The sequence below is a fragment of the Asparagus officinalis genome, chromosome 7 (genome assembly GCF_001876935.1).
Source record: "Asparagus officinalis chromosome 7, Aspof.V1, whole genome shotgun sequence".
NCBI lineage: Eukaryota > Viridiplantae > Streptophyta > Magnoliopsida > Asparagales > Asparagaceae > Asparagus > Asparagus officinalis.
This window is the reverse complement of record NC_033800.1, coordinates 34,262,545-34,281,740: the sequence shown is the minus strand read 5'-3', so window position 1 is coordinate 34,281,740 and position 19,196 is coordinate 34,262,545. Positions and strand designations below refer to the sequence as shown.

General features: G+C 31.5%; 2 protein-coding genes and 1 long non-coding RNA gene across 4 annotated transcripts; 1 reads left to right on the top strand and 2 right to left on the bottom strand.

The window, feature by feature from the left end:
- On the top strand, nt 1,867–5,436 carry LOC109851000. Of its 2 annotated transcripts, none has more exons than XR_002249640.1 (4): nt 1,867–2,202; nt 3,357–3,425; nt 3,552–3,694; nt 5,005–5,436. It is a non-coding gene; the product is annotated as an uncharacterized LOC109851000 (long non-coding RNA). The 2 variants fall into 2 exon arrangements; XR_002249641.1 differs by lacking the exon at nt 5,005–5,436 and adding an exon at nt 4,525–4,666.
- LOC109847595 (phospholipase D zeta 1-like) lies at nt 12,500–14,060 on the bottom strand. Its single transcript, XM_020416826.1, has 4 exons — nt 14,024–14,060; nt 13,847–13,938; nt 12,852–13,094; nt 12,500–12,755 (listed from the first exon to the last, which is right to left on the bottom strand). The coding sequence occupies exons 1-4, from the start codon at nt 14,043–14,045 to the stop codon at nt 12,594–12,596; spliced, it is 519 nt and encodes a 172-aa protein (XP_020272415.1). The 5' UTR covers nt 14,046–14,060; the 3' UTR covers nt 12,500–12,593.
- On the bottom strand, nt 14,648–17,184 carry LOC109846944. Its single transcript, XM_020416184.1, has 3 exons — nt 17,024–17,184; nt 16,575–16,615; nt 14,648–14,772 (listed from the first exon to the last, which is right to left on the bottom strand). Exons 1-3 carry the CDS (start codon nt 17,182–17,184, stop codon nt 14,648–14,650), a joined length of 327 nt encoding a protein of 108 aa, XP_020271773.1.

Genomic DNA, 19,196 nt, shown 5'->3' with positions numbered 1-19,196 from the left:
CTCTCTCAGTGGCAACAGACGGTGACTATGGTTCTCGCTCTATGAAAAAAAAAATGTAAAAAGGAAACTTTGCGTCATTCTCAAGAAATTTGATCATCGAAGAGATAGTACAATTTTTTCGGTGCAAAACCAAAGAAGAGGAAAACAGGATCAAGTCACTTATTTGTGGAACACTAGTTAGATTGCAAGTGCAATCCACGTGGTTGAATATCATGGTTATTTAAATTGATAAAAATAGAATAAAAATAAAAAAAAATAAAGTTTTTTGCGGGATTGATTATCAACACAATAATCTCACTTTCAAATGAAATATTGTCATTATTTCCTTCAACCCAGACTGTCACCACGTGATCTACTATTTGTGAGTTATAAACACATTGATCTAGTACAATATCTTTGTTTATTAGAAATCTTGAAGTCTTTAAAAGATGGGTGATCATTCAATTCGCAAAAGAATTTTTCATGTGAATATATTTGCAATATGTCCATTAAACTTTTAGTTGTTGTTTGACTCATATTCACATTAACTTTTAGTTGTGGTTTCACTCATATTTACGTTATCTAATATTCTAATTCAATTTTATAGTTCATTCTCCGTACCATAGAAGTAAAACTAAAAATATGAAGAATTATTTTCTTGCAAAATTAGAGCATGGAGATTATGATATATTTTGTCATGTACTTTAAATATAAAAAATCTCTTTGATGCAAGGTCCCTATCAAATCTTACCCCAAACAATGTGAATGAAAAATGCTATTATAACTTACTTACCTGGAGCAATTATATTGTATATAGGACATATACCGCAGTCTCATGTATTTTCTGGTTCTGACTGCAAAATACGCAAGAGTAGTAGTCCTGTGTATTTTTTGACTATAATTACTTTTATAATTAATGTTATCTAATTACACGGGACTATTAGTCCCGTGTATTTTAAAAATAATTTTTATACAAAATTGACCTCTTTGCTGCCAGTCTTGATGGTGTGGCAAAAAATAAGTCATTTTTGTTAATTATTATGTAAAACAGTCGATTTTGCTAATATTTTTAAAAAATGATCTTTTTAAAAATTCTCCTAAAATAAACTGTTAATTCAAAATATGAAATGGGCGAAAAGACCTAAACATTCTGGTGATTAATCGACCCATAAATAGGAAAAAATAACAATTAAAATAAAAATATATTTAAATTAAATCTAACATACACTTCACAGAATGAAGCATGAAATGGATCCAAGGAATTATTAAAAGAGAATTAAAGAAACTAATTAAAAAAATATGAGATCAAGGGATAGAGGGAGAGAAGACCTCACCGACATGAATTATATTTCTCTTCGAGCGTGACAGCAAAATTGGTGGAGAATGAGCGAGGAGAAAAGTGAACAGAATAGATGACAAAATGGGTGTGCTTATATAAATAGGTTATTAAGATATTCGTCGTGAAATCTTAAATATATACATGTCAGTCCCTAACATCTTTGTAATTGCTCATTTACAATGATATTACTATTCAGTATTAAATTAATTTTATTATATAAGATTATATACCCTTTTTAATAAATTATAAAGTATATATATGGAAACATCGATGCTTATAGCACTAGTAGAAAATGAGATTTTACCTACGGAAAAATAGCGACGGAATTTTTCGTCGCTATAAGTCAACTTATAGCGACGGATAAGTCCGTCGCTATTTATCCATCGCTAAATCACTTATAGCGACGGAATTATAGCCATTTAGCGACGGAAATTGTCCGTCGCTAAAATATTTTACGACGAATTTTTTTTCGTCGCTAAATTAGTTTTAGCGACGGAATTTCCGTCGCTAAAAAATCTTTAGCGACGGAAATACCGTCGCTTCTCTAACCGAGATCATCGTTTTCATCGATCGCGCTGCTCAAGATCTCTCAGAGCCTTCGTCCTCCTCCTCAATCTCCCCTCTTGCAACGGCGTCACCCGCTCTCGAAACCCTAGCTCTCCCCCGCTTTCACCCCAACCTCGCGATCGCCTCCTCTCCTCGATCCTCCCTCTCGATCCGCGGCGGCGAACTAGGTTTCGGTGAGAGATCTCTTCCCCTATTCACAGGACTTAGCGTTTCTCGCCGTTTCCAGAAGGTTCGATCAGCGGTGGCAGGTTCGACGGATCCGAAGCCCGATCGCCGTGGCTCGGTGATCTCCGAGGTTCAGGAGACTGCCGCCGAGGGTAATTTCTTTTGATCCGAATAATATGGCACTGCGATTGATGATTTTTTTAATATATTTCTTTCTTGAAATTATGATATGCTTGTGTTCAGATGTTTGAAAGTCAAATCGTTTAAGTTTAATGTTGATTCTTGGAATGCGTTTGAAATATTGATCTTACTTGCTAATTTCAAGATCTTGGGGTTACTATATTGTTACGATTTAGCTTCTTTCTTTTTCAGATATAGTTGCTGGTTGGCGTTGACCTGCTATATTATTAGCTGCATTTCCCCCCTTTCATAAGAGGGAACTCCGTATTTGAAGAAGAATGTCAAATTTTAATCTATTTGAGAGCATGTTAGAATCACACAAGGGTTTAGTTTGTATCTTGTTATGAACTCTCGCATCAGGATGAGTATTTGAGCTAGAGGAATAGTTATTTGCTCTCATTGCAAACCAGAACACAACAAAAGTTTTCTATTGGAATCGAGAGAAAAGAGAAGGAAATGTGTAATAGGCTACTGACGTACTATACGAAAGCTTAAAAAGTTACAAAATAATGATGAAAACCTTTACAAGTTAGGCTAGCAACATGGAGGCAAATGTAGGCAAGATCTTAAAAGGAGAGACATATCTGAGAGGGGATGAGCTCTAGAGGAGAATATCTGAAGAGGAAATAAAGAGGTGATAAAAGAGTTTGTGTATTCCCTGCCCTGGGACAGAAGATATTTTCTCTTTTTATAGTAGGGTCAGAACATTTGGGAAAAAAACACGCAGTTAGTGCATTTGTCATTTCCAAGTTTCTTCATCCACTGTTGGGCTAGTTGGATATGATCCTAGAGTACTTGTAGTGTAATGTCCTAGAATTGAGAGTTTCCTCATGGTAGGAGGCTTGAAAGTATAAGGGGTGCAAAATTGTAATGTGAGAGTGCTGTCATCTGGAAACACATATTTATGTATTTACATATGCATCTATATATCATATATGTAGTGTGGGTATAAGAAAATTTCCTAATTGCTATATTTTCTTGATCGTAGCTTTGGCATCATTTTTTTTGTTACTCACGTCATCAATTTGTTGAGTTTCTGGCAATAACTTCTTACTATGTTATCGTAAGCAGTTTCATATATATGCTGACATTGTTTAAAGTATTTCATATTTTACTTTGTGGACAGTGCACAGTTTTTCCCTCGGGTAAAGAAGAAGAAGATTTGAGAGGGCTGTTAGCGCGCATTTTAGAGTTGGTAAGTAAAACCTCTCTTTGTTCCTGAAAGTGTTATCTTTCATAACAACATTAAACTAATGGAGAATAAGAAGCCATAAATGCTTTGTGATTAAATTGATGAAATTCACTTATAATTTGGCTCCAGACAGCATTGGCGACTTACCGAAGCTGGTGGAAGACATTATTCAGACGTCAATAAAGACAGGACCTAGGGGTGCAATAAGATTAGCTCAAGGCGTACAAGCTGTTATTGGGGTCGGTGGGGAGTGGCTTAGTGACTTGTCAAAGGTATTGGTATATTGTTACTAATTGTTATAGACAGTTTTTAATTTTGGGAGTAGTTCAACTTTCCTTTCAGACTATTGAACCAAGAATTATTTATATGTTGTAGTTAGTATAATTATGCTCAGCTTCCTATGTCAGGTTCTGTAAAACTTAGTATAGTTTAACACTTTGTTGATGTACTTTGCACGATTGATATGTAAATTATATGGCTCATATAAGTTGGAAAGCTTATCTTTACGAACTAGAACCTGACATATAATGAGGTACTCTTACCACTTTACCATACTTATTCTGTAACATAGCAGAAAACTTAAAGGACCTAACCTTTCCACTAGTCTAATGAAGAATTACATTAGGCTTTGTGAAGTGTCTATGATTTAACAACATTTGTAAAATCACTAACTGAATAAATTTAAAAATGCCAAAGTTAAATGATAGAAAGTTGTATATCTGCTAAATCATGGTTTGACATATAATACCAGTTTGCCTAATTCATGGGATGAAATATATTTTATCACAAAAGTCAAGGTCCATTAAGTAGACAATACTACAGAACTCTAGAGTTGTATTAAGGCTTTTTAGGTGAGGGTGAGGGTGAGTGTGGGGGTGATGGTGAGGTTGAGGTTGAGGTTAGGGTTAGGGTTGGGTTAGGGTTAGGTTGAGGGTGAGGGTGAGGGTGGGGGTGAGGATCGATAATGGGTTAGCGTAACTATTATATCGCTAATTACATAGAAATTGCACACACTGTACACTCATATTTTCGAGCCGTAGAATACCCCGTCCAATAAATACTATATATAATCTCTTTATTTACTTGTCACATACACGTACAGGATCGTTGGCGGATACGAGGCCATCTTGTTCGGTCCGATAACTTTTTTGTACGCGTATGTGAGAGGGGGCTTATATATAAATATTTATTGGATCTGTCCAGTTTGGACGGGTTAGGTAAGTAAACATCGCGTGTATATGTATTTACTTGTGTTCTTTTGTACTTTCTTTTCGTCAGAGTTTTGGCGGCGCTTACTCGTTGTTCTCCGTGTACAAATTGCGGAGGGATATGCATGAGTATATCCTTCCCATTATAGTGTACTCGGAGAACAGCGGGTAGGTGCTGCCGAAATTTTGACGAATTGAAAGTACACTTGAACACACGTAAATACATATACACGTCACGTTTACATACCTAATGGGATAGAAGCCTTCCTCTGACAGCCGGTCACACATGCGGTCCTCTGAACACACGTTTACATCCCTAAATTAAAATGATATATGTCGGGATATGCTGACTTCCATTAATTTTTAAATTATAGATGCGGACAGTTCCTGACAAATCGTTCATGAGCATACCACGTGATCGAAGACATCTAGACACCCGGTACAAGGATGGGATAGAAGCTTTCTTAGCCTACTCTGACAAAAATCCTCTACGGTCGCTAAGCGGGTCGATTTTCTGTCCTTGTAAGAATTGCAGGAACGGTAAAATGCTTGCTAGGAGTGACGTAAGTTTTCATCTGTCAATCAATGGATTTGATAGCTCTTATGTATTTTGGAGTCATCACGGTGAAGGCGTCCCGGTGATGCAATCAGAGGAAGAATTCACTGAAGTCAGCAATCCGACAGTTATAGTATGCTATTGATAATACTATTGGCAATGTCATTACTTTTCCTCTTTATCTTATTATTCACAATTTTCTAATGTAAGTCCTCTTTTGCTAGTCACTCAATTGACTCTATTTTATTTTTATAATATCAGAGGTTAGAATATTCTTTTCTATTTAAAAAGTATATACATGATTTTCTTAAAAAATATATACATATAGTAGCAATAGTATATACTTCAGTTCAACTCAAACATTAGTTTGAAGTTATTTAGAATGAGGTTCTGTCTACGCTAGAATGGTGACATAGTGATTACATAATACAAAAGTCAAAGAAGAAATTTCTACAAAGAAAAAGTAATATAATATGTCAAATTAACAACTAATTGATAAAATATACAAGGGCGGTGCAAAGAGCTATAGAAAGTAAGATATATATCTTTATAAAAATTTCATAGTGAGTGATCAATTACAATCATTCTAATTTAAACATAAATAATTATTTTTTAGTTACTAATTTGATACGCGAAACTATAAAATAAATCTCAAGAAAAAAATAGGAATTGAAATTATATTATCCTGTAGGTAAATAAATAAATGTAATTTAAAAGTAATAATTTAAACTATTTAGTGTCAAAGATTAGTTCGTGCGAGAAAGTAAAGTAATTTATGGTCTATATACATATATAGTCAATCAATTAAAATTATAATGACCACAATTAAAATTATATGGTGGGTTCACATTAAATATAATTTATAAAAAATAATACATTAAAGTTAAAAACTTTTTAGCCACTATATAGATTGTTTGAAATTTTTTGCATGTATAAGCTATATTGCCTAGTAATAATGATGTGCATACTTAACTATAGCCTAAAACATCTTAAGAACAACTTACTCTTCAATATCATCATTAATTGATGTATCTATGCATTACACTAAAAACACAATGAAAATTAAACTACAAAAGAAATACCCTCAAAAGTTTTTAAAATGGTCAAATAAACAACCTAAACTTTTATAATTTACAAATATACAAAACTATTAAAAATTACATTAAAATCAAGGAACTACAAAAAATCATTGAAAATTTTCAAATTTTAGAGGGGTAATTTACAATGTATTAAACTTTAAATTTGTTTTTTTTTGTAAATTTCAAATCTAATAGATTTTTAAGTAGTTATGTTCTTTTTTAAAAAAATATGGGTAATATTAACTATGAAAAGTTTTTCCTAAAACTATATTTTTAAAGGGAGTATTATATTTTTTTTGTAAATTTTTTATTTTTTAGGGGTTGCTAGTAATTTTGTATATTAATTTTAGTGTCTATAGGTTAGAAATTCTCATGGTGTTTTTTGTAAATTATGAATATTAGGGATTTTTTGTATTTTTTTTTAAACTTATAGGTCTTTTCTATAGATTGTAAATTGTTTATAGACTATTTATAATTTCTATGTTTTTAATTTACTAATGAGTTTGGAATTCTTAGGGTATTTTTATAAAATTTGAATTTTAAGTGTTTGTTTATAATTTTTGAAACTTTAAGGGTGTTTTTTATAAATTATAAATTATGTAGGGGATATTTATAACTCACATATTTCCAATGTACTGTTAGGTTGGAAATTATCCAGATTTTTATAAATTTTATAATCTTGAGGGTTTTATCTTGCAATTTGTAAAAAGTTTAGAGTGTTTATTATAAATTCCATAAATATTTGTGGGTTGTTTGTGTTATTTGTAGGTTTTTAGTGTGTTTATAGGTTTGAAATTTTTAAGGAATTTTTTACAAATTTTGAATTTTAGTAGTTTTTTGTATTTTTTAAAACTTACAAGATACTTTTTCTAATGTCAAAAACTTTGATTTTTAGCTAGCATATATTTTTCAGATTTCTCACTGAATTAAAATAAGTAAAATTTATAATTTTTAAATAAAGTTTTGAATTTATAGGAGGTATTTTTTGCAATTTTAAAACTTAGAGGGTATTTTTTTACAAGGTCAAAAAACTTTTAGGTGTTGGCTAGCATATATTTTTTAGATTTCTATGCAAACTAAAATAAGTTAAAGATTTGAATTATATCAAACATATCACCTTTATCCAATAACATGTAAAGTCTCATTATGGATAGGATAAATTATTTAATTATAAATTCAAAGAATATAGAAAAATTAGAATAAAATAAGATAACTATATAATATTTTAAAAAAGTTATGGGTAATATTGACCATATAAAGATTTTTCCTAACTCGTACTTTTAAAGAGAGTATATGGTTTACTTATTGTATTCTTCAGCTTTCCTATTTGGGCTGCTCCCATGAACTTTTCATTTTCCCTAATGATTCGCCAAGTGTTTATTTATAAACATCAAAGGTAAATAATACCTTATAAATAGTGTACAGATAAATTATCTAAAGAGGAAAGATTTGGAAGCAAAACCACTTATTATTTGAGTAGTGATAAATTGGACTGGTCTACTCAAATTAATTCTACAGTATGAAAGAAAAAAGTGCAAGTATATGATCCGGTTTGTTTTTTAATTTTTTTAAAAAATTGATGACTCATTAAGATAGCTCACACTACACTTCTATATCTTGTAGTGTCGGAGTAATTTAGAAAAATCATACTCCCTTTAAAAGAGGGAGTTATGGAAAAACTTTTTATGGACTATATTACCCCTATTCTTTTTTGATATTATATTCTAATCATAAATTAACTAAATTAATTATCATTATTAATTAATCATATTACATGCCACTTCAATTTTGTCTAACTTGGCCCTAAAACTTCTAATGTTATTGTAAAACTCTCATATTAATTATTAATAATGCATAATACTATATTGATAGACAATTGCAAGTTAATAAATTATTTTGGAATGAGTACAAAATATAGAATTGTCCTAAAATTATATCGTGGCACTCACATAGGAAAATTATAAAGAGTATTCTTACGTACATAAGTACAAACATCCAATTTTAGAAAATATTAGAAGATCTAAGTGCATTAAGATATAAGTGGAGGTATATGCGTGTAACTTTCGTAAGTTGTAAGCTATTTATGTTTAATTAAAACTATAAAGATTTGAAGCCCTTGTTAAACACAAGCAATAGTATGTGCTTCTTTTGATAAATAATATATATCGTATAATATGAGGCTAGAGGCTTAGCTTATATTTATATAGTACAGAAGATGTGGAAAATTTTAAGCATCATATTTTGAATAAGTCTCAAGATTTTGAATTATAAATGAAATTATATACTTCGCTTAGAATCATACTCCCTTTAAAAGAGGAAGTTGTAGAAAAAACTTTCTATGGACTATATTACCCCTATTTTTAAATATTATATTTTAATCTTAACTAAACTAAATTAATCATTATTGTTAATTAATCATATTATATGCCATTTCAAGTTTGTCTAACTTGGTCCCTAAAACTTCTAATGTTATTGTGAAACTCTCATATTAATTATTAGTAATGTCTAATAATATATTAATAGACAATTGCATGTTAATAAATTATTAATGGAAAGAGTAGAAAATATAGAATTATCCTAAACTTATATCATTATATTCACTAGTTGGATAACACGTGCAATGCACGTGATAAATTGTGTTTTTTTTATTGTATTATTGATTCATTTTATTAAGATTTTATTAAATGTAACCATGTATCAAACATATGGATAGAATTTAAAATTTTAAAATGATTAAATAGATTTTTTGCGTTCTTAACAATAAAAAACAATGAATAATTTTATTAAAGAATTTTATTTGATATACACCATTGAGTTTCAATCAACCATCTTATAAGAATGAAATTCAGATGTAGCATAGGTCCATTGTAGCTGACTTATCACTGGCTAATAGAAATGACATATAGAACTATTGACTCATCAAGACTTCTCTTGAATCATTTGCTATTCGAGTTTTTAGTAAGCTGCATGCATTTTCGGCTTGTCCTGATGCTTGGTGACGAGAAGGCTCTGTTAAGCAACCACTTCTTTTCTCTTTTTTACCACCTAAATGAAAGTTTTCAAGTACGAAATTTAGTAATTGCTATTATGCAAAAAAAAAAAAATTGGCAATAGTTAATAAAATGAAGATATTATAAAAACAGTTTATCTATATTAGGTCAATGAACAAATGATTTTGTTAATGAAACACAATAAATGAGTGGCATAAAAGTATTTGGTTTTAAAATAGATAAAATGTGTACTGTAGCAAGCATGAAAGAAGAATTTTTTTAAATTAAAAAAAAATTGAAACATGATATATTCTATGACATAAACAAATGTAACAAACATAACAGAAGACTCCCAAAGAACTATGAGCATTTTTTTATAACTAAATCCAAAGTCAAAACATTTTGAAATAAGAACACATGCAATGACCACACATTTGATGAAGATGCAAAATAGTCGCAAGGCAAGTTTTCAATACATAAAGCAGAGAGGAATTAAATGGAGTTCGATATTATTTTCTGCTTATATATGCTCCTGGCTTGGTAGAAACTATAGTTAAATCCTAGGAGAACATGAAATTTGTAATATTTTAATGCATAAACATTTGTAAGAATACTGCAGTAATAAGTATATTGGTAAATTATTCTATTTGATCACATACCATGGTTTTTATATTTTGCAGAATTGAGTAATTAGATCATGCTGCTTAATTCTTAATTACAGATTCATAATTTTGTTCTGAGAAAATAATCATTACTTTGGTGTATATCAGTAACATATAACCATCTTTGTATATTTTTGATGTAACAGTTCTAAGCTTGCTATTGATTAGTCACGCACATCTAGAAACAGTTTCAGATTCTAATATATGCATTGCTAACGACATGCACTTGCAACATTTGGAGTTAAGTAATATCCTTCAAGATAATTTACCTCAATTTTAATATAATCAATTTGAATATATACTTTAAGATCATGTGAAAAACCAGATTGGTAAACTGAATTCTTAGCAATCTCACATATATCACATGAAATCACCTTATTCTTTAGTAAAATGGATTTGCATTAGTTATCTATTGACAAAGAAACATTAATACCCCATAAGAAAAACATGTTAAAATGTTTTTAATGATAATCCAGAAATAAGGAAGTGTAGCTCAATGGAGACATTGTGAGGCAATCTGGGCAATCAAAAAATGTTCATTAATTTTACCCTCGAAATACCTCAGCGTACAGTAGTACAACATTTTTAAATAAAACGATAGCCCACATGCAAAATTTATGGAAAAAATATCCTTAAACATTTACAAAACAAAATGCTAATGAGAGCATATCTCCAACTCCTTTTGTTTGGTTTGCACTTGATCTTGTGGGACTACTCTTTTATATTCAACTTCTTAATCAGAAGGAAAGCTAGTAAAAAAAAAGCAAGAGAAATTACAAGGGTAGTTTGCAGTTTTATCACCTTAATGGAATGAAACACGCTATCTGCATATGACAATATCACATCAAAACCTTCTTTAAGTGTTACCTGCAAATCCACAGTCAACAGTGGCATCTTTCATTCTCGTTCTTTGACTACATGGCTTTCAAATTCCTTTGTCCAGCCATCTTCATCTTCATTGTTGAAATCACCCTCAAGAACAACAATGTCTATTTTTATAGATGCCTCAGTTCCTGATGTTACAACATGGACAGTATTTGCATCGAGCAATACAACATGAATTGCAGCTTGTCATAATTTAGAAGTTGATAGATATCCTGCAGCTTGAAATAAGTTTGTTAATTGTCATAATAAATGCTATGGATGATATGACGTGCCTCTTTTTTTTTATAAATGAATAAGATTTGGCATGTACCTCTTTGTAGGAATTGTGGGTACACAATGCTTTGACACTTCAGATCTGTTGCCATTCAAGACAAGAACTAACCTGTATAGAAATGGTAATCTGAGATTTAGCGACGATGCACACACACTATGATTAAGCATCATCTGAGTATGACAAGTATGAGTGTGAATTATATGATGGCATAGAATAAGATTACATATTATTTGTCCCACAAACTTAAGTTTTGTAGAAACAAGTTAACTAATATGTCTTGATCTGAAAAATTAAAAATTAAACATTAGCATAGTTACCTTGGATTATAATAGTCCTTTCAAGGACAAATAGTAGGTGGGAAATCACCAACTCTGTGTTCTGGGTTATCATAACGACCAAAGCACAAATCAAATCCTCCCAGATAGCATATTTGATTGTCAACAATCACAATTTTGTCAAGATGCACAATTGCAACAAGAGCATCATGAATACTAAGATACCACAGAAACATAATTAGCAATTAGCATTTAACAATCCTGCATCCTGTCATTGCTAAGCTCAGCAATGTTTCTCTCAAAGAATTCATGTTGGCTCGACAGTTAAGTAATGCCAAAGATTGGAAAGAAAATATTAAGTTGAACTTACGGTACTTGAGTGGGAACTTCACTTGGAGTGGGAGGCACTGAAGAAGCAGTTCTTGCAGGCTATTTCAATAAGGAATTGGAGTAAATTAGAAGGCGAAAACATAACTGTAGCAGTGATAAAAAAACAAAATTATGCAAGAAAGAGTACCTGGGTTGCAGACGAGGCTACAGTGGCCACAGGCTTGCTTTGAAGCAATAGGAAATCATTATGGATCAATAATGAAATAAGGGGGGAAATATGATAACATACGGAAAACATTACAAAAATCATAATCATAATAAACAAAAAACAAGAAAGACACCTGAGTAGCAGATGAGGCTCCAGCTGTGGCTGAGGTCTTGTTCTAAGCACAATTGCATGATGTATTATCTTCTCATAAAAAATAAATCTTAGGGAAGGGATGATTGATTCGTGGAAGAATTCATACCACAAGTAAACACGAGTTGAGAAATGATCAGGATAGTGCAGAACTTTAACATTCTCATGAATGTTAAGCAGCCTTTGCTTACTGTATATACTGTTGATTTTCAAAGCAATGGCAACTTCTTTGTAAAGAAGGATGTAGATCTATACCTTAGTGTAAATTAGTTGACAATCATGAGCAATTAGGATAAGCTACTATACAAAAAATTTACAAATATATGTAGCATATTAATTAGAACCAAATAATTCAACTTCTTGATGCTAACGGAAAATATGACATATTATCATTGACATGTAAAGATGATTCATGCTTCTATGTCAAACATCATACTTCAATTTCTATTACAGGCGATAATATTGTTACAAAGTGAATAAGATAATGCAAGAAAACTTTACTATAGTCACGACATCAGTAATTTCAGTGAATCTGATGAACCAAATAACTAAAACTAAAATAGAACAAGTGAAACAACACATGGTAATGCTGAAAGTACGTGAACACCATGTTTAGCCTTTGCCTCTAGCAAGGAATCAAGCCGAGAAGACGCATGAATGTGAAAATGACGTCGAAGGTATAACTCAGGACAGAGCCACCAGACAGTAATGAATATCTATAAACAAATTTCAATTATTTCAGAACTGTCCCTGTCAATATTTTGTAAATTGCTAGTTTCACATTATTGAATTGAATGAGTGAAGAAACCGACCTCTGATTTTGCTACTTCAATAGAAGAAGCAATTGAAGCAAATGCAGCTTGTCCATCAACAAACCACTGGACCTGACTGTCATATTCTGTTAACCCCCTAGAAGGATCAAAAGAACCAAAACAGTGAGGCATACACCAGTCCCCCGGTGGTCGTAGTCCCGCATCATTTATTGCCACAACCCAAACTTTTACTTTTGCACTGCTTCTCACTCTCAATTTATTGGTCATGTTCCCGCATGATACCTTTGAGATGAATGTAGATTAGAGATTGAACCAGAACAGTGTAATCTTCATCAGTACCAGAAAATGAAGGCCAAAGTTTAATACGAAATGCAATACAAGTGCGGGCTAAGTCAAAATCGACGACAGTAGTAAAACAGTTCCAAAAAATTCAACCACAATAGATTATATCAATATTGCTAACAGTGTCATGAATGTAATAAGATCAAGTTCAAGTATCTCTCGATTCAGAAATTTATCGGAAATATGAAAATTTACAAATGTAAACCAATAGCATAATAGTAAGAGGTTATAGAGTTAAAGCTTATTGCATAAAATTTTACTGTAGCAATGCTCCGAATAACAACAGTTAACTTATGACTTACGTAAAAAGACCAAGGAAAACAAAGTCTACTAATACAACATGTTTTCATATAGGAATCTAACCCATAACAAAGACATTGTATGAGCCTAAAAGAAATGAGATCACAACCTGAGAAAATGGTAGCGATACAATAACAAATTTCTATTTTCCACTTGACATGTATATTTGACGCTTCATGAATCATGATTTTAGTTAGATAATCATTGTTTAAACGTCGAAAATACACAATTTAGAGTGCAAATCAAACTATATGCATCAATGTATCTAAGAAGATGAATAAAAACAACATAAAACAAGTCAACCAAAAATGATAACTCAATTCTGCAACAAATTATACATAAAAAGCAAAAATAATCATGGGAGAAATACAGCAAAGGGACATGAAGCTTACTTCATAATAAGCTTTCTTAATTTCTGAAGCAGTTGCATTCTTACTCACTCCCAGTACATCATAATAGTCCCTTACAAGCGCCGGCCTTGTTCCTAAAGTAATAAAAAAATAAGCATCCAGTAAAGAAAAATAAACTTTTACAAAACATTAAATTTATTCAATAGAGAGAACACCTACTATGAAAATTCCTCTTATTCATATAAAAGATGCCACTTTGAACTCAACTCGTCCATTGTCCTACATAGTTTAGTCCTAATAAAATAAAACCCCAAAACCAAGTAATTCATAATACAATGAAGAACGTACCTTTTCCCTAGTTGGAGTCTGAGGAAACTGTAGACGATGAAGTGCATATCCAACGTGATTACTTCTATGACTACAAACATCCAAGCAAAGAAATAATCAAATTACTGACGGATAATTGAAAAAATTCGAGAAAATTTGGGGATTTAAAAAGTACAACATTTGACTCATATTTCCAATGTTTGGTTAAAGATATGATAGTTGAGAATGATAGTTGAAGATATGATAGTTGAGAATGATAGTTGAATTTTCATTTGTAGGGGTTAAAAAGTACAACATTTGACGCAACATATCTACTTCCATTCCTTGAAGTAGATTCAAAAGTTAAATTAGGTATGTAATGTCAATTTGTGTGTACTTCAACTTAATCATTTTATGAAACCATGGATGTCAGCTTCTACAGATAGCAAAAATGGGAGGGGGTGGGAGGGTAGGGGGGTTACTAAACTAAAGAAAATGTACAGGGAAATGTAATCTCATTTAAGATATAAATGACAATTACCTCTTGATGTTAAGCATGTCCTTAGCCTCACTTTGTTCCTCTATCAACATATCACTTGTATACTTGTTCAACAACTCCATTTTCTTCTTCTCCAACACCATCCTCTCAATCTCCTTGTCATCTGGCAGAGGAACATGAACCACAAAGAAAGAAAGGGAGTTGACTTACACTTATAGGAAAAAACATCAAAGCATGAGAAAGTCCTCCATGACCGCTAAGAAGATGAAATGGACGGCTAGCTTTCATTGATCAAACAAAAATCTGAAACCCAAAATAACATGAAACTGTCAAGACAAGACAAAAGAAAAGCTTATGAGCATAACTAAAACACACAGATTACACCAATTTCCAAACTGCTTCCTGTTATCTTCATATGAATAGTTAATATTTATCCATGTATACTCAGTCATTAAAAAGTCTCGAAAAAGAGGAAACATTAGGTTTCTCGTTTTATAAGCACGTTAAGGCCTATTAGGCGCATCCATTTATTCAAACTCATTAATAATACTTATCTACAAAATTTATAGCACTAAAGCTTGCGGAATCCAAACTATGACAAAGAATTTAGCCTTCCCAAAAGCTGAATAAGCACCTAAATGATCAAAAGGACCATAAGCAATAAGAGCTATCAATACAATTACCAATAAGCCCCCAAAATATCCAGAAATGAAAGTAGCAATAAAAAAAATCTTTACCTTTTGCTAATTTTGCAGATAGGCAAGTGGTCAAAGTAAACAATAACTGAAAAGAGAAAAATAGAAATTGGATAAAGGTCTTAGAAAAGGCAAGACCCATGAATCAAATACCTTTGTCTATAAACGTACAATTAACTAAATCTCTGGAATAAATTGAATAACCTCATTCCTTTAGCTGTACACAAGCCCACAGATCTTATTATACTTCTGCTCCAGCTCCAGGACTTTATCATTGACTTCTTTCTTGGCCTGTCAAATATAAATCATATTAGCCAAGAAAGGGGGGAAATGTGGATCTAATGTACAACTTTTCATAATTATTATGTTTTGGTCTATTCCTTTTGATAATGTATTGGCCTGGAGAATACACTTACCCTATAAGTCTTAACTCTTGAAGATTAATTCATTTTTATGATAATTCTAAAGTTGCCTTCACTATAACATGTCATTAGGTGTCTTGCTTTGAAGATGAACATTTAGCATGGTACAAATTAATGTGAAGGAATAATTGAAGATATTTTGGACTACCATCATAAGTAAGTAGTACACATCAATCGAATTGAAAAGTTATAAACGTGAAAATTCAATGGAATTTTTTGCACCACATGCATATTTGATCAGATTGTAAAAATATTAAATCATTGGAAGCAAAAAGCTTCCGTAGTGAATAAAAGAACACTATTAATTAATAACGGATACTTGTTAACATAAAGCTTGGTTTGAACAGAGAGCCTTGAAGATAGCATATGCTTCGTATTTTATAGAAAAATCACATATGTGAACAATGATATATATGCAATTGGCAACCCATAACATCATGCATGTAACAAACTATAAAGGTTTATATCACAAAGCATGAAAAAACATATAAATGAAGTAGATTATCATTGATCTATATACTTAATCACCACAACATAAGTTTTTAAAGAAAAGCAATACAATATAATTCTTCAATAAGAACTATAAACTATATTGACAATTAAACTATTATTGATTTTTAATTCAAGCCTAAGAATAAACCATCCAACACCCAAGTAGTAAATGATGATGCCTTGAGGATGCTAATTAGGTTTGTTTTGAATTGAAAGTTAAGCATTTAACATTTACTTAAACTAAATAAAAGCATGCATAGCAAAAGAAAAAGTTTCTATTTTCTATTTCAATTCAATCAAAATATATATATAATCCAACAAACCAAATTAATTTTATATCAAACATTAATATTTACCTTGATAGATGGGAGATTCAGCAACCTTCAAATCCTTAATCCTGTAAATAATGCATAAAAACTGAAAAAATTAGAAAAATATCAATTGTCGTAAAAACTAATTGCAGTGCAAGAAAATAAACTAAATTCCAATGCATAGAACCTAAATTGCCTCAGAGAAAACAATTACGTTGGTGTTATGCTTAATTTCAAAATACAAAAAATTTCATAATGAAATTAATCACATATCAAAACATCATACCTACTTTTATTTGAATTCTAAGAATTAAGAAAGATGTCGCACAGACTAAGAATTTTCAAAATAAAATCAAAATTTACGAGAAAAAAAAGGATAACAAAAATTCCTAATAGCTCTTTTCCCATAAAGGATACCTGAATTTCTAAAACAAACAAAATTGATAAATTGCTTAAAAAAGGAAAAGTGAAGGGAAAAATTATTTACCTGCTACCGCTCGCTGGCAGCTCTCTCCACCCATCGTTTCGAATCCCTCTCCTTCTCCCCTGCGTAATAACCAGTCGCCATCTCGTTCATCTCCCCAAACCCTAACCCCTCCGAAACCGTAACCCTAACCTCCTCGTGCTCCTCCTCTTCCTCTCTCCTCGCCGCCATGAGATCCACATCTCGTCCCTCTCCCTCACCTCTCTCTTGAGCTCCCCGACCCTCCCCCTCAACCCCTCGATCTCCTCGTTGGTCGACTCGATCTGATCCAAAAGCCGCCGCTCCTCCTGCTGCCACGCGTGGCGGTGGCTAGCGAAGATCTCGACGACGCGGGCGTTGGCCTTGGAATCCCCCTTCCTCCTCGACCTTAGGGTTTTTAGCTGGTCCTTAGCCTGGAAGAGCTTGAGGCTGAGGATTCGGTTGCGGGATTGGAGAGAGGAGAGGTAGGGGATGGAGGATTTGGGGAGGAAGCCTAAGAAGACGGCGAAGGAGAGGCCAAGATAGATCGAGAGAGATGAGGGGTTGGGGTCGTAACCGATGAAAAAGAGTAAAGTGGCTTATCAATTGAGGATACGTTTGGTAACTAACTTTGGTGGAAGGTTATTTTGGGGAGTGTAAAGTTTTTCATGAACTCCCTCTTTTAAAGGGTAATAGATATAGGAAAATTACAAATAGTATTCTTGCGTATAAAAGGTACAAACATGCAAATTTAAAAACATTAGGATATTTAAGTGCAGCAAGATACAAATGGAGGTATGTAATTGAAACTTTTATAAACTGTAAGGTATATAATTTAATTAAGCCAATAAAGATTTAAAGCCTTTGTTAACCACAAGTAATAGTATGGGATCCCTTTGATAAATAATATTCATCATATAATATGAGGCAAAATGGTTAGCTTATATTTATATACTAGAGGAAATATGGGAAAATTAAAACATCATATTTTGAATAATCTTAAGATTTTGAATTATTTCTGAATTTATATACTTTGCTTGAAAATTAAAACATCATATTTTGAATAATCTTAAGATTTTGAATTATTTCTGAATTTATATACTTTGCTTAGAAAACTTTAATCTTAAGATTTTGAATTATTTCTGAATTTATATACTTTGCTTAGAAAACTTTAGAAGAGGCTTTCGGATGACTACTACAAAGTGTTGGGCATCATATAAATGCTGGACAAATAAAATACATGATATTGGATTGTAATAATTGGGCTTATGTAAAAAATATCTGGGTGTCATATGAGATAATGCTCATATATAACACAACATTTTAATCTATAATCTCAGATATTGATAGTATGAGATCGCTTTGATAAATAATATTCATTATATAATATGAGGCCAAAGGGTTAGCTTATATTTATAAACTAGAGGAAATGTGAAGAAATTAAAGCATCATGTTTTGAATAATCTTAAAATTTTGAATTATTTCTGAATTTATATACTTTACTTAGAAAACTTTAGAAGAGGCTTTCGGAGGACTACTATAAAGTGTTGGGCATCATATAAATGCTGGACAAATAAAATCCATGATATTGGATTGTAATAATCGGGGTTATGTAAAAAATATCTGGGTATCATATGAGATAATGCTCATACATAATACAACATTTTAATCTATAATCTCAGATATTGATGAATTTTCAACATAAGAATTTGTGTTAATATATGTGCTTGAGATTTGGGAGAGCTGAGAGTAGAGAGATTGGGATATGAATTGTGGCTTTTGTGACTTGTGCTTTAGTTTTGGTTTCCAAACACAACATAATACCAAGCTTACAATCAAATTAAAAATGACTCGATTTTGTTATACCAGCCAATATTTTCGATAATGATTGATATATGAGAAAAAAAATCCAAATAAAATAAAATAATATAAAACCATAAATATTATTAAGATAAAGTATTTAACCTTTTATATCAGTCGATAGAGCGATATATCGGCCAATATTTCATATATTGCCTATAAAAGTAATATTTAAAGGTAATTTAGATATCATTTCATTGATTTTAAATCTCCAACAATTCTACATTATTCCCTTAAAATTTTAAAATTGCTTATAATTTAGGTAATAATATAGAATTATAAAATATTTGAGCTAAATTTAAAAGAATAGTTAATTCTTTAAAAACTCTCTCAAGTATGGGGAATGTCTCAAAAAACCACTTAAC

What these genes read in the sequence shown, in the direction of transcription:
- LOC109847595 (XM_020416826.1), bottom strand. Translation starts at nt 14,045, where the DNA reads ATGAATAAGAGGAATTTTCATA. An exon ending in GAATAAGAGGAATTTTCATA is followed by an intron (nt 13,939 to 14,023) that starts GTAGGTGTTCTC and finishes TTATTACTTTAG; the next exon opens with GAACAAGGCCGGCGCTTGTA. An exon ending in TTGAAGTAGCAAAATCAGAG is followed by an intron (nt 12,756 to 12,851) that starts GTCGGTTTCTTC and finishes ATTTGTTTATAG; the next exon opens with ATATTCATTACTGTCTGGTG.
- LOC109846944 (XM_020416184.1), bottom strand. Translation starts at nt 17,184, where the DNA reads ATGGCGGCGAGGAGAGAGGAAGAGGAGGAGCACGAGGAGGTTAGGGTT. An exon ending in GAGAGAGCTGCCAGCGAGCG is followed by an intron (nt 16,616 to 17,023) that starts GTAGCAGGTAAA and finishes CATTATTTACAG; the next exon opens with GATTAAGGATTTGAAGGTTG. An exon ending in TGAATCTCCCATCTATCAAG is followed by an intron (nt 14,773 to 16,574) that starts GTAAATATTAAT and finishes TTCCTCTGCCAG; the next exon opens with ATGACAAGGAGATTGAGAGG.